This window comes from Myotis brandtii, unplaced genomic scaffold, assembly GCF_000412655.1.
Source record: "Myotis brandtii unplaced genomic scaffold, ASM41265v1 scaffold311, whole genome shotgun sequence".
Lineage (NCBI taxonomy): Eukaryota > Metazoa > Chordata > Mammalia > Chiroptera > Vespertilionidae > Myotis > Myotis brandtii.
In genome coordinates this window covers 55,730-70,324 of record NW_005361913.1, presented here as the reverse complement: position 1 = coordinate 70,324, position 14,595 = coordinate 55,730, and the positions used below count along the sequence as shown (strand labels likewise).

Here is a 14,595-nt window from a genome sequence, read left to right as displayed (position 1 = left end):
TTAGCTTTCCAGATAAGATCTAAGGAGCCTCATAAGGTCAAGCCTAATTATGCTAAGAGGACTGTGCGCTCTAAGCTGGGACTTGTTTGTGACTTTGCCAACAGGTCAGTCTGAGGCTTAACCCTATAGCCGCGCCTTACAGGAAGCAAACTTGGGGATGGCTTACTCCCAGATGGAGGTAATCCCAGTGGTCATTATTCCTGTGTTGGGATTTCCCCCTTCACAGAGCTGACTGGCAGCCATATCTGAGTTTCCATCAGCCTGGCTGATACTGTTCCCTCCATCCTGATGATTCCCTGAGACCCTGCCCCATCTAACTTACAACCCCACCCAAGCTGTTTACAGTGGCTTTTCCATACGAATGGCCTGTCCTTGCTAAGGTTTCAGACTTTCCTAAAATCTCTTAAACAAGCAGCCGCTGGCATCAGCATGGCCCATACCTATTAATAAGAGGCCCAAGACCCAGCACTAGTGCCCAGCTAGGCCTCGCCTGGGCGCTTCCAAAACACCCAATCAGAAGAGAAAAAAAAGAAAAAAGAATCCAAAAATATGAAGATAGTGTAAGGAGCCTCTGGGACAACTTCAAGCATACCAACATTCACATTATGGGGATGCAAGTTCAGGAAGCGCAGACAGTCCCAAACAAGAGGGACCCAAAGAGGCCCATACCAAGACACATTATAATTAAAATGCCAAGAGTTTTGTTTTATGAGGAAAAAAAAGCAGCCATCTGCAGATTGGTTGGTAGTTCCTGCTGGGTGGCCCCAGGCAGTGGCTGACTTTGTACCTCCCAGGAGGCCCTAGAGCAGCGGTTCTCAACCTGTGGGTCGCGACCCCTGAAAATACATGCTGCATATCAGATATTTACATTACGATTCATAACAGTAGCAAAATTACAGTTATGAAGTAGCAATGAAAATAATTTTATGGTTGGGGGTCACCACAACATGAGGAACTGTATTAAAGGGCCAGAAGGTTGAGAACCACTGCCCTAGAGCCAGTGCACCGTGGACAGCTTCAGACCATACCAGGTTACAAATCTACATATCCACAAGCAACACATTCAAGGGACAGACTCAGTGAGCACCAACACCCCACTGAAGCAAGTTCTGCTCCATAGGGGTGTCTCCTGCACAGCAGCTCTTCCACTGTAGTTGCTGATGGTCCTCACAGCCAATAAGCTTGGAAGTCAACTCCCAGTGATGCCAACAGCAATCAAGGCTCAACTTCAACAAAACTATGCACACAGCCCACACAGGGGTACACCTAGAGTGCCCAGCTCAGGTGAGTGGGGAGACTGAGCCACTGGGTCCTACATGGCAACTACTACACAAGGCCTCTCTCCCAACTCCAGGAGACAAAGCATCTCTACCTAATATATATAAATAAACACAGGAAAGCAGCCAAAATGCAGACACATAGAAACATGTCACAAATGAAAGAATGGACGAAATCTCCTGAAAGAGAATTAAATGAAATGGAAGCAAGCAAACTACTGGATACAGAATTCAAAACAATGGTTGTTCAAGGATCTTAATGAGAGCTTCAAGTGACTCAAAGAGAGCTTTAAGGGCTTAGTGAGATTTTCAAGGATCTTAGTGAGAATTTCAAAGACATGAAAAGGACCAGTCAGAAATTAAGCATACACTAACTGAAATAAAAAAATAATTTAAAGGGATTCAACAGTAGAGTAGAGGATTTCGAGAATAAAATCAACAATTTGGAATATGAGGAAACAAAAAACACCCAATCAGAAGAGAACAAAAGAAAAAAGAATCCAAAAATATGAAGATAGTGTAAGGAGCCTCTGGGACAACTTCAAGCATACCAACATTCACATTATGGGGGTGCCAGAAGGAGAAGAGAGGGAGTAAGATATTGAAAACCTATTCTTTAAATAGGTTTATGACAGAAAACTTCTCCCTTGTGAAAGAAATAGACTTACAAGTCCAGGAAGCGCAGACAGTCCCAAACAAGAGGAACCCAAAGAGGCCCATACCAAGACACATTATAATTAAAATGCCAAGAGTTAAAGACAAAGAGAGAATCATAAAAGCAGCAAGAAAAAAATAGTTATTTCAAGGGAGTGCCCATATGACTATCAGCTAATTTCTCACCAGAAAATTTGCAGGCCAGAATGGAGTGGTAAGAAATATTCAAAGTGATGAATAGCAAGGATCTACAACCAAGATTACCCAGCAAAGCTATCATTTAGAATTGAAGGTGAGATAAAGAGCTTCACAGACAAGAAAAAGATAAAGGAGATCATCACCACCAAACCAGTATTACATGACATGTTGAAGGGTATTCTTTAAGATGAAGAGGAAGAGGAAGAGGAAGAAGAAGAAGAGGAAATGGGCAATAAAAAGGCAATAAATACCTGTCTATCAACAATTGAATCTAAAAATCAAAATAAATGAACAAGGAATCTAATGAACAAAATAAACTGATGAATAAAATAGAAGCAGAGGCATGGAAGCATAGAACAGACTGGCAAATCTCAGAGGGAAGGGGGGAGAGGGGATGGGGAGAGATTATAAGATCTTATATGCATATGTGGACACAGACAATAGGGTGGTGAAGGCCTTGGGCAGGGCATGAACCAGGTGGACAGGGGCAAAGGGGAGGGGGAGGGACATGTGTAAGACTCTCAACAATAAAGATTTTTTTTTTAATTTCCAAAACACTCAAACACTTGGAAGCTGAATAGCATGTTATTAAATATTGACTGGGTTACCAATGAGATCAAAGAAGAAATTAAAAACATCCTGGAAACTAATGACAATGAAAACACAACAATCCAAAACCTTTGGGACACAATGAAAGCAGTCCTGAGAGGGAAGTTTATAGCTCTTCAGGCCTATCTCAAAAAGCAAGAAAAAATGGTAGTAAATCATCTAAATCTACAGCTCAAAGAATTAGAAAGAGAGCAACAAGAAAACCCCAGAGTGAGCAGAAGGAAGGAGATAATAAAGATTAGAGCAGAAATAAATGACATAGAGACCAAAAAAACAATACAGAAAATCAATGAAACCAAGAGCTGGTTCTTTGAAAGGATAAACAAGATTGACAAACCTCTAGCCAGGCTCACCAAGAAGCAAAGAGAGAGGACCCAAATAAACCAAATCAGAAACGATAGAGGCGAAATAACAACAGACCCCACAGAAATACAAATGATTGTTAAACAATACTATGGACAGCTCTACTCCAACAAACTAGACAACCTGGAGGAAATGGACAAATTCCTAGGAAAGTACAACATTCCAAAACTCAATCAGGAAGAATCTAAAAATCTCAATAGGCCAATAACTATGGAAGAAATTGAAGCAGTCATCAAAAAGCTTCCAGCAAACAAAAGCCCAGGACCAGATGGCTTCTCAGGGGAGTTTTACCAAACTTTCAAGGAAGAACTAAAACCTATCCTCCTCAGACTACTACAAAAAATTCAGGAGGAAGGAACACTTCCAAGCTCATTCTATGAAGCCAGCATCACCCTAATACCAAAACCAGGTAAAGACAACACAATGAAAGAGAATTACAGGCCAATATCCCTCATGAACATAGATGCCAAAATCCTCAACAAAATCTTAGCAAATCGGATCCAGCAGTACATCAGAAAGATCATACACCATGACCAAGTAGGATTTATCCCAGGGATGCAAGGATGGTACAACATCCGTAAATCAATAAACGTAATACATCACATAAACAAATTGAAAGAAAAAAACCACATGGTCATATCAATTGATGCAGAAAAAGCATTCGACAAAATCCAACACCCATTTTTGATAAAAACTCTCAGCAAGGTGGGAATAGAAGGATCATACCTCAACATAATAAAAGCCATATATGACAGGCCCACAGCCAACATCATACTCAATGGACAAAAACTAACACCATTTCCCCTAAGAACAGGAACAAGACAGGGATGCCCACTCTCGCCACTCCTCTTCAACATAGTCCTGGAAGTATTAGCCATTGCAATTAGACAAGAAGAAGAAATAAAAGGCATCCAAATTGGAAAAGAGGAAGTAAAACTGTCCTTATTTGCAGACGACATGATATTATACATACAAAACCCTAGAGACTCCATCAAAAAGCTACTAGACTTAATACATGAATTTGGCAATGTAGCAGGATACAAAATTAACCCCAAGAAATCTGAGGCATTTCTATACACCAATAGTGAACTTTCAGAAAGAGAGATTATAAAAACAATCCCATTTACCATCGCACCAAAAAAATTAAGCTACCTAGGAATAAACTTAACTAAAGAGGTAAAAGACCTCTACTCAGAAAACTACAGGACGTTGAAAAAAGAGATAGAGGAAGACATAAAGAGATGGAAGAACATACCATGTTCTTGGATTGGTAGAATCAACATCATTAAAATGTCCATACTACCCAAAGCAATCTATAAATTCAACGCACTTCCCATTAAAATACCAATGGCCTACTTCAAAGATCTAGAACGAACTCTCCAAAAATTCATCTGGAATAAAAAAAGACCCCGAATAGCTGCAGCGATCCTGAGAAAGAACAAAGTAGGTGGGATCTCAATGCCAGATATCAAGCTGTATTACAAAGCCACTGTTCTCAAAACTGCCTGGTACTGGCACAAGAACAGACATATAGATCAGTGGAATAGAATAGAGAGTCCAGAAATTAGCCCGAACCAATATGCTCAATTAATATTTGACAAAGGAGGCAAGAACATACAATGGAGCCAAGGTAGTCTCTTCAATAAATGGTGTTGGGAAAATTGGACAGATATATGCAAGAAAATGAAACTAGACCACCAACTTACACCATACACAAGAATAAACTCAAAATGGATAAAGGACTTAAATGTACGACAGGAAACCATAAAAATTCTAGAAGAATCCAAAGGCAACAAAATCTCAGACATATGCCAAAGCAATTTCTTCACTGATACAGCTCCTAGGGCAGTTGAAACTAAAGAGAAAATGAACAAATGGGACTACATCAAAATAAAAAGTTTCTGCACAGCAAAAGAAACCATCAACAAAACAACAAGAAAGCCCACTACATGGGAGAACATATTTGCCAACATTATATCTGATAAGGGCCTAATCTCCAAAATTTATAGGGAACTCATACAACTTAACAAAAGGAAGATAAACAATCCAATCAAAAAATGGGCAAAGGATCTAAATAGACACCTTTCAAAAGAGGACATTCAGAAAGCCAAGAGACATATGAAAACATGCTCAAAGTCACTAATCATCCGAGAGATGCAAATCAAAACAACAATGAGGTACCATCTCACACCTGTCAGAATGGCTATCATCAACAAATCAACAAATGACAAGTGCTGGAGAGGATGTGGAGAAAAAGGAACACTTGTGCACTGCTGGTGGGAATGCAGACTGGTGCAGCCACTATGGAAGACAGTATGGAGTTTCCTCAAAAAACAAAACATGGAACTCCCATTTGACCCTGTGATCCCACTTCTAGGAATATATCCCAAGAAACCAGAAACACCAATCAGAAAGGATATATGCACCCCTATGTTCATAGCAGCACAATTCACCATAGCTAAGATTTGGAAACAGCCTAAGTGCCCATCAGTAGATGAATGGATTAGAAAACTGTGGTACATCTACACGATGGAATACTATGCTGCTGTAAAAAAGAAGGAACTCTTACCATTTGCAACAGCATGGATGGAACTGGAGAGCATTATGCTAAGTGAAATAAGCCAGTCAATGAAAGAAAATACCACATGATCTCACTCATTTATGGATAATAAAGACCATTATAAACTGATGAACAAAAATAGATACAGAGGCAGAGCAGCATCGAACAGACTATCAAACTACAGCGGGAAGGCTGGGGAGGGTTGGGGGGCAGGAGGGGAGCGGTAAGAGATCAACCGAAGGACTTGTATGCATGCATATAAGCATAACCAATGGACATAAGACACTGGGGGATAGGGGAGGCCGGGGGAATGTCAAGAAGGGGGGAAAAAAGGAGACATATATAATACTGTTTGTAATACTTTAAGCAATAAAACAAAACAAAACAAAAAAAAGAATGTATATTCTGCTCGTTGGGAATAAAATGTTCCGCAAATATCAATTAAATCCATCTAATCTAGTGTAGACCTCACTCTGGGGACAGTATTTGTCTTCCCAACTCACATGCTATATGTACCTTTGTTTTCACTTTTTGCGATTGCTGGTTCATTGATAAATATATATTTCCATTTTGGAAAAACTGCCAATCTTTGTTTCAATGTGGAGTAATTTATATTTTCACTACGATTATGTAAAACTTTCAATTCTATATATTAAACACTTGGTATTGGTCATTGTTTTGGTAGTAACTCTTTAGTGGACATGAATGGTAAACTACTGCAGTTTTAATTCGTATTTACCTAATGTCCAATGATCTGAGCATATCTTTATATGCTATTTTGGTGAACAGTTTGTTCAGATCTTTCCCTATTTCAACAATTAGGTTGTTTTTCCTTATTAATGACTCTTGGAAGTTCTATAAACATTCTGCATACAAGAATGTTTTTTGCTAATATGTTGATCCAGTCTGTGACTTATGCTTTTATGTTTGTAACGGTGACTTTTAAAGAGTAAATGATTTTAACTTTGATGAAGTACCATTTCCATTTTTTTCTTTGCCTAACTCAACATCACAGAGATTATTCTATAGTTTTCACCTGATGTGTTGAAGTTTAGCTTTGAAATTTAGATCTTGACCAAATTTGAGTTATTTTTTGTGTAGGTTATGAAGTTGGGCAGAAAGTTAAATCTTTGGGTGGGGGCTCCTATGGTTGTCTAATGTTCCAGCACCATTTGCTAAAGCACTCTCATTTCTCCCCTTTGAATTACGTTCACAAATTTATTTAAAATCCATTGACCAAAAAAATAAAGGTTTATTTTTTGGAGTTTCTATTCTGTTCCATTTGATCTCTACATCAGTCCTTACACCAGTCCCATCATCTTTATTACTCTGGCTTTATAGGGAAGTTATAACGATCTTCTGGGTCAGATCTGGGGACTGTGGCACCAACTTCAAGTCAGGTACTCTAAGTCCTCCAATTTTGTTCTCATTCTCTAAATTATTTTGGCCACTCTAAATCCTCTGAATTTTCATATACACTCTATGATCAGATTTTTTAAAAAAGAAAAACAAAAGCTAGCTGGGAATTCAATAGAGATCATGGCAAATCTATAGATCAATTCGGGGCAACTTTTCTATCAAGACAATACTGAGTCGTTTCGATCCATAAATATTACAAACCTTTCCATTTATTTTGTCTGTGTTTCATTTCACTCAGCAATAGTTTGAAGCTTTAAGTGCAGACAGATTGTGCACTTGTTTTATTATTTTATTATTTTTGGTGCTATTGTGAATGGTATAGATTTCTTAGTACTGTTTTCAGGCTCTTTATTACTAGTGTATAGAAATATAATTGAGTGTTTTATATTGGTTGTATATCTTACCATCTTGCTAAGCTATCTTATTATTTCTGTTAGCTTTATCAGATTTGCTAGGATCATGTTTCCTGCAAATTAATAGTTTCATTTTCAAATTAATATGATTTTAATTTCTATTTCTTGCTTTACTGTACTGGCTGGAAATTTAGTAACATGTGGAATGCACATTTGAGGTGAACATTTTCCCTTGGCCCCAATCTTAAGGGGAAAGCATTTGGTATGAATTAAGTATGTATTAGTTCTAAGGTTCATCAGTGCTTTCTATCATATTAAGGGTGTTTCTTTTTTCTAGGTTGTGAAATTTTTTATCATCAACAAATGTGTGATATCAAGAGCTTTTTTTATGCTCTTATGTTTAATATACTTTAATTTTTTAACATTCTTATTATCTTAATTTATTTGTAGATGTTTTCATTCCTGCATTCCTGGAAATAACCCTAAGTTAGTCAGGTGTATAATCCTGTGTGTGTGTGTGTGTGTGTGTGTGTCTGAATTTACTTGCTAATATTTTGTAATATTTTGTTAATGATATTTGCCTCCACATTTATGAATGATATTGGCTTATGATATTCTTTTGTGATGGCATTGTCTGGCTTTGGTATCGTATACTGGTTTCATGGAATAAATTGGGAAGTATTATTTCCTTCTCTGTTTTCTGAAGGAGTTTGTGCACAGTTGGTATGATTTTTTTCTAAAAGCATTAGGTAGAGCCCAAGCTGCTTTGACTCAATAGATAGAGCATGGGCCCATGGAATTAAGGATCCCAGTTCAACTCCTGTCAAGGGCATGAACCTTGGTTGCAGGCTTCATCTCTGGCCCTGGTCTGGGCTTGTTTTGGAGGCAACCAATTGATGTGTCTCTCTCACATGGATGTTTTTCTATCTGTGTCTCTCCTTCTCCCTTCCACTCTCTCTAAAAATCAATGGGAAAAATATCCCCAGATGATGATTAACAAAAAAAAAAAATTTAGTTAGAATTCACCAATAAAGCCATCAGAGCCTGATATTTTCTTAAAGGGGAATTTAAAATTTGGAGTTCAGTGTCTTTACTTGTTATATATGTATTTGAATTTTCTATTTCTTCTTGAATCAATTTTTGTGCTTCTAAGAAAAACCATTTTCTTAGAAGAACAACAACAAAACAACTTAGTTTTTTCTTCATAGACTCCTGGCTACTTTGAAAAGGGCTCGGGATATGGGCCAGATCAACTGGAACCAGTCAGGTTGATAGGGGAGGGGCACGTAATAGAAATAGAATCACGGTTGTTCAATAGCTACGCCCTCTAAAGAAGAACTATTCTTACAGACCCTGGGCAACTGGAGCATGTGTTGCAGGGAAGAACAGGCCCTGGAGAGGAGGCAACCTGGAGTCCAGATCAAGGACAGGGCCTCTCTGAAGGGAGACGGCCTTCCCGGCCAATCTTCTCCGGGGCTAGTCTCTGCAAGGACAGTGAAGAAAGGCAGACCCTGGAAACTCACCGACTTTAGATTTTTCCCCACCCACTATCCCTGTATAAAAGCTGGTTTGAAATGAAATGTCAGAGCAGTCTTTTCAGGGTGTTACACCTGCTGCTCAGATGCCGGCTATCTGATTAATGAAACGCACCATAAAGATTCAGCCTTGTCTCTACTTATTTGACTCTGGTAGCAGTGGGCAGCCAGACCCTTGCATGTCTGGTATCAAGGTGGCAACCTGGGCCTGCAGGGGGAATATGGGGAACCAGGAGAAACAGGAACAACAGGAGGCGCTCAGCAATGTTTGTGGTCCCATCGCTGGGATCTTGCCATTCATGTAGAGGAATGAAGCTAGCCAAAGGAAGATGTGGTCCCTGGGTGAGCTGGTTCCCAGTGACCGATTGGTTTCCATTAAAAGCCCTCTCTGGCACATGACTCCCCATTCGGCACACGGTGTTCACATGTCCCTCATTTCCTGACTCTTCTCCTTCTGCTGTGGCACTTTTGTGGCCACTAAGAGGGCATCTGGCAGGACCATCAGGCTCAGGCGACTGTGTTGGTGCCATGGTCCCCAGATCTGACCCAGAGGCACCAACGCCTTGGACAGTGTATGTGAGTCTCAGCTCCTGGAGCAAAACAGCTGACTTGTCAAGTGTGACGAGGAAAGTGGGGATTGACTCCTGGGCCACAGTAAGCAGGAGGTCAGGGAGGGCCATGAGCTGGCTGCTTTGTCACTGAGGGGCTGTGACAGGAAGCATTCTAGGTAGAACTGAGGACCATGTAAAATGGACACGAGTGAAGGTGATGAAGGGTAGTGCTGCCCACCAGCCCAGCTTGTCTGAGGCCCCCTGCGTCTTATCCTCAGGGTCTCCACAGGGTCTGCTCCAGTTCCCCTTCCACTCCCCCACAACTGGCAATGGGCATGTTCAGAGGCTGTCCCCACCCTCCCTCCACTCCCCCACAACTGGCAATGGGCATGGTCATGGGTTGGGCTTTATGAGGTGCCTTGGTCTATGTTGTTGCCATGTCAACCAGCGAGGTCCTGGGGACTGGTTGCAAGTCCTCATTTTGGCCTGGCCTGAGCAAGAGAGTGCACCCTGTTTTGTTCAGTCAGGACGACTTTGAGAATTAAGAAAGGAGAGTGTGTGTGGCTGCAAGGGAGGTTCGTGCTTCACTTCTTCCTCTGTCCTCACCAGGGGACTAGCAGGTTTGGCCACTGGAGTTCCAGAAAGATAGTCCAAGACCCAGCAAGACACAGCAAACTAACGATTCATAAATGTTGGGGTCTGTGTCCAGTGACGGGGTTTAGACATGTTTACACAGAGGTCATAGTGTCATAAAGATGCCAGTGAGTGGTGTATGTGGTGTTTATGTGTGTGTAGTGTGTGTGCATGTGTATTTGTGTGTTTGTGTGTTGTGTTTTGTGTGGTGTGTGTGGGCTGGGGTGGTGTGTGTGTGGTACTTGGTACGTGGTGGTGGTGGTGGTGGTGGTGGTGTGTGTGTGTGATGTGTGTGATAGTGTGTGTGTGGTGGAGTGTGTGTTCATATCCAGCGGCAATATGAAAGCTGTGTGTTAGGCGAGACAGGGAGGAAGAGCGTTTTCCCTGGCTCTCAGCTCTAGGGCCTGAGCAGTTTGGCTGCATGGCGGTGGTGGGAAGTGGGCTTCATGAGAGAGAAGGAGCCTGCTCTGGCCATTGTCTTCTTTGTTGCTCTCCCAGTCCTGGGGTCCTCACCAGCACACCTCCCCTTAAGAAGTATAGAGAAATGGGTCTGTGCCATTGGCAGATGGGACAGCACTATTGTTTCATTTCTCTACATGTGGAGCAGGTGGGGTAGAGCTGAATCTGCAGTAGGAAGTGGTATTTCCCACAAGGTCTGGCCCCAAGCAGATGGACATCAGAAGTTGGATGGATGGGTGGTTGGGTGAATGAGAGGCTGATTACCCCTGGAGTTACTCCCTTGGGTGGGGGGAGGGGCTGTTCCACACTTGGCACTTTATCCACACAGGGAAGCTGTGGGAGCACTCAAGGGGAGCCCACTTTAATTGTGCCCATTTAAATCTATAAAATAATGACACAGGAAGTCAGGTGTTTGGTCCCTGGTTTTTTTTAACTGATCTGATCTCCCAAGAGATAAGAATTTAAATTAATAAATACACATTTTCTCTTTTGCACATATGCCAAAGGCTAAAGCAAACAGCAGTTAAGAAACATTGGAAGGGCCCTATGGTTTTGCTCAGTGGATAGAGCATCAGCCTGTGGACTGAAGGGTCCCAGGTTCGATTCCCAGTCAGGGTATTCCCTGGGGTGTGCAGGAGGCAGCCGATCAATGATTCTCACTCATCATTGATGTTTCTATCTCTCTCTCCCTCTCCCTTCCTCTCTGGAATCAATAAAAATATGTATTTTTTAAAAAAAGAAACATTGGAAGGCCAATGGACTTTGATATTCAGCAAGGCTGAATCTTGCTGTGATTGCAATGGCTCGAGATTTCCCGACCTGATAATCTTTACATTGTTTACCAAACTTTACCTTTGATCTGCCTGTATGCATTGCTAAAGGGCAAATGTGTATTCAAGTAAATAAAAAGTGGACCAGGCCAGAACTCAGGGTGCCTCTACAAGAAAGAGGTTTCCACCTGGCCCCCCAATGCCTGCCAAATTCTTATTTCTTGTATAGCATTTTCATTTGTGCATCAGCCCCTCCTTCAGATCCTGAACGTAGCTGTGCAGGTCACAGCACACATATTTCAAACTGGGTGAAAATTAGACTTGGCTTTTATTAATGGAGATGAGAGCAGGCCCTACTGAGAGGGGATCAGTGATATGAGGGTGTGCAGCACCATAAGGTGGGGAATAGCAATCCATACCCTTTATACCTACAGAATCCATTTACATCCCTTAGTGCTGTGCAGAGCTGCAGAAGCCCAGCGAAGCGCCTGGGAGAGCTCCATGCAGCCTGTGAGTGAACCACGTAGTGCCCAGAAGAGCCCAACCCAACAGGCTGGGGAGCCAGGCACGGCACCGGGAAGAGTCCCACACAGAACCTGTGAGAACACCCAGCTGTGCCTGCAGAAGCCCCAGACAACACCCTGGGGAGTTCAGAGTGGCACCTGCCAGAGCCTCACCCAACACCATGGGGAGTCTGCTGGGGCACTTGAGACAGCCCCAAGCATTGCCTGGAAGACCCCCAAGCAGAGCCTGCAGGGGTCCCACACCTCATTGTGGGAAACCACCATCATTGCCAGCCAGAGCTCCGCCCAACACCTTCGAGAGCATGGTAGAGGGACTGGAGGAGCCCCAAGCATTGCCCAGGACATCTCCAAGCAGAGCCTGCAGAGGTCCTACACCACATCCTGGGAAACCACCATCATTGGCAGCCAGAGCTCCACCCAACACCTTCAAGAGCTTGGTAGAGGGACTGGGGGAGCCCCAAGCATTGCCAGGGACATCTCCAAGCAGAGTCTGCAGGGGTCCCACACCACATTGTGGGAAACCACCATCATTGCCAGCCAGAGCTCCACCCAACACCTTCAAGAGCTTGGTAGAGGGACTGGGGGAGCCCCAAGCATTGCCAGGGACATCTCCAAGCAGAGTCTGCAGGGGTCCCACACCACATTGTGGGAAACCACCATCATTGCCAGCCAGAGCTCCACCCAACACCTTCAAGAGCTTGGTAGAGGGACTGGGGGAGCCCCAAGCATTGCCAGGGACATCTCCAAGCAGAGTCTGCAGGGGTCCCACACCACATTGTGGGAAACCACCATCATTGCCAGCCAGAGCTCCACCCAACACCTTCAAGAGCTTGGTAGAGGGACTGAGGGAGCCCCAAGCAACACTTGGGAGTGCTTTGGGCTTCAGTCACTGCTTTCATTTATGTGTCCTAAGAAGCTGGGGGTAAGTGTATGCCTGGTGCTCATAGTTTTGGCAGATGCCGTCTTGCTCTCCTTCTGCCTTCTGACCAAGGGTGCCTGTGACAGCTGCAAAGACTGATAACTCTGCCATCAGGCTTTGTTCCAACTTGATTCCCTTGTAGATTTGACTCAGACGTAATTGCAGATTCATTTGCTCACCACTGTGGGTAATTTTCCGATTTCATGGTGAGAACCTTTTCCGTGTGCTTTCACTCTCACACATGTTAGGAGCTTCCAGTTTGCTCTCACGCTTTAGTGATACTTTGGCTGCGTCTATTTTAAGTTCCAGAGATTCTCAGAACTTGTAGACTTGCTCTGTATTAAATTGTATAAAATCTGCATCCAGTTACAACTTTGAGGTATCCATCTATTGTAGGTAATCTTATTTCTTTTCTTTTCTTATTCCTCTCTGGACTTGGATTTTTGGCTATGTTGGGGTTTTGTTTTTGTTTTTTCAGTTAGTTGGTTCTTATATCAGCATGGTGTTTTTAACTTGGGAATCATGTTTTTATACTAATATTACCTTCTGTGTTCTCCCCAACCCTCCACCCCCTCATAGGTACCTTGCTCTGGTTTTATAAGTGATTTCCTCTCAGGTCACCCTGAGATTGTCATGAAACCCAAGTAAGCTTGCGGCCATTTCGACCCCATGTCCACCTGCTGTCACACTCAGAACCACAGTGGATGACCAAAAGCAGAGGACAGCAGCCAAAATGTGCTCTGGGGAAAATTCCCAAGGGAATTCATAAGTAATAAGAAAAATGCTGAGAATATTTCCTAATATCAACTATATATTCTATACGTATTATTCAGAGCAGTCAATGACGTCTGCACAGGGCATAATGTGGCAGAGTTTTCTGAAAGTCCACTTGTAGCAGCTGTGACATACCACTCACCTCTGCCCCACATCTCAAATGCTCCGCGGTCCCTCTTTCTCCCAGTCCTTTCCTTTCCCGGGGCTCCTGCCCCCCTGACTGGGCAGAAGGGCCCCCGGTTCCCTCCCACCCTCTCTACCTGGGCAATACTGGATGCCCAGAGGTCACAGGCCCTCCCTGTCCCTGCACAAGAAATAACACAGAACTCTCAGGATTTGTGGCCTCTGGTCCTGTTTTAGAGGGGAACTTGCAGGAAGAATTCTGAGGGAGGATTTCTATAGAATAAAAGATCACCTCATCACACCAGCAGTTATCTATTCCTGCATTGCCTCATTGCCCCCGGGGATGAGGGCCTGGTGTTGACCCAGGTTTTCATCTCACACTGATGGGTCTCCTGATGAGTCCAGGCACCTCTATGAACAAGACCCGGACTTGTTCATAAAGCCACTCCTATATGATGGCCTGGGCCATGCTCCTGACCCTGACCTAAGCTATCTGCATCACTGTAGACTGTTCCCTGGCCATGAGGGCCTGGTAGGGCCCACGCCTGGGGTGCTGGTGGGAGGGTGCCCCTTTGTTTCCTGAGCCCTGTGGGCCACATTCCCTCTAAGAGCTGTTGGCCACAGCTGCTTCGTGGCTGCCTGGATGGCTCTGCAGGAATGCCTTGCCTTGGATTCCCCTGTCAGGGTCCTCTACTGGCCCTGCCACCTCTGCTACCACCAGTGGTCCCAGGAGAGGAGGGTGGTAGGTTCCCGCCCCTGGGGTGTCTTTGAACACGCCTGGCTGTGGGAAGGAGGCCCGTGGCCTGCCAGGCTTCCCTTTTTCCTCTTGCAGATGGACGTCTGTGGCAGGAGCCAGAGAAGAGTCCTCCCAGAA

The 14,595-nt window shown here is 43.4% G+C and overlaps 1 protein-coding gene across 1 annotated transcript in view; it reads left to right on the top strand.

Annotated features, from left to right (window-relative positions):
• The window catches only part of LOC102260515, a 22,889-nt gene that overhangs the window by 3,507 nt on the left and 4,787 nt on the right, over positions 1-14,595 (top strand). The window contains exon 2 of the mRNA XM_005869977.2: positions 11,836-12,827. Coding sequence (XP_005870039.2) covers positions 11,836-12,827 — 992 coding nt within the window. The remainder of the gene's footprint in view (positions 1-11,835; positions 12,828-14,595) is intronic.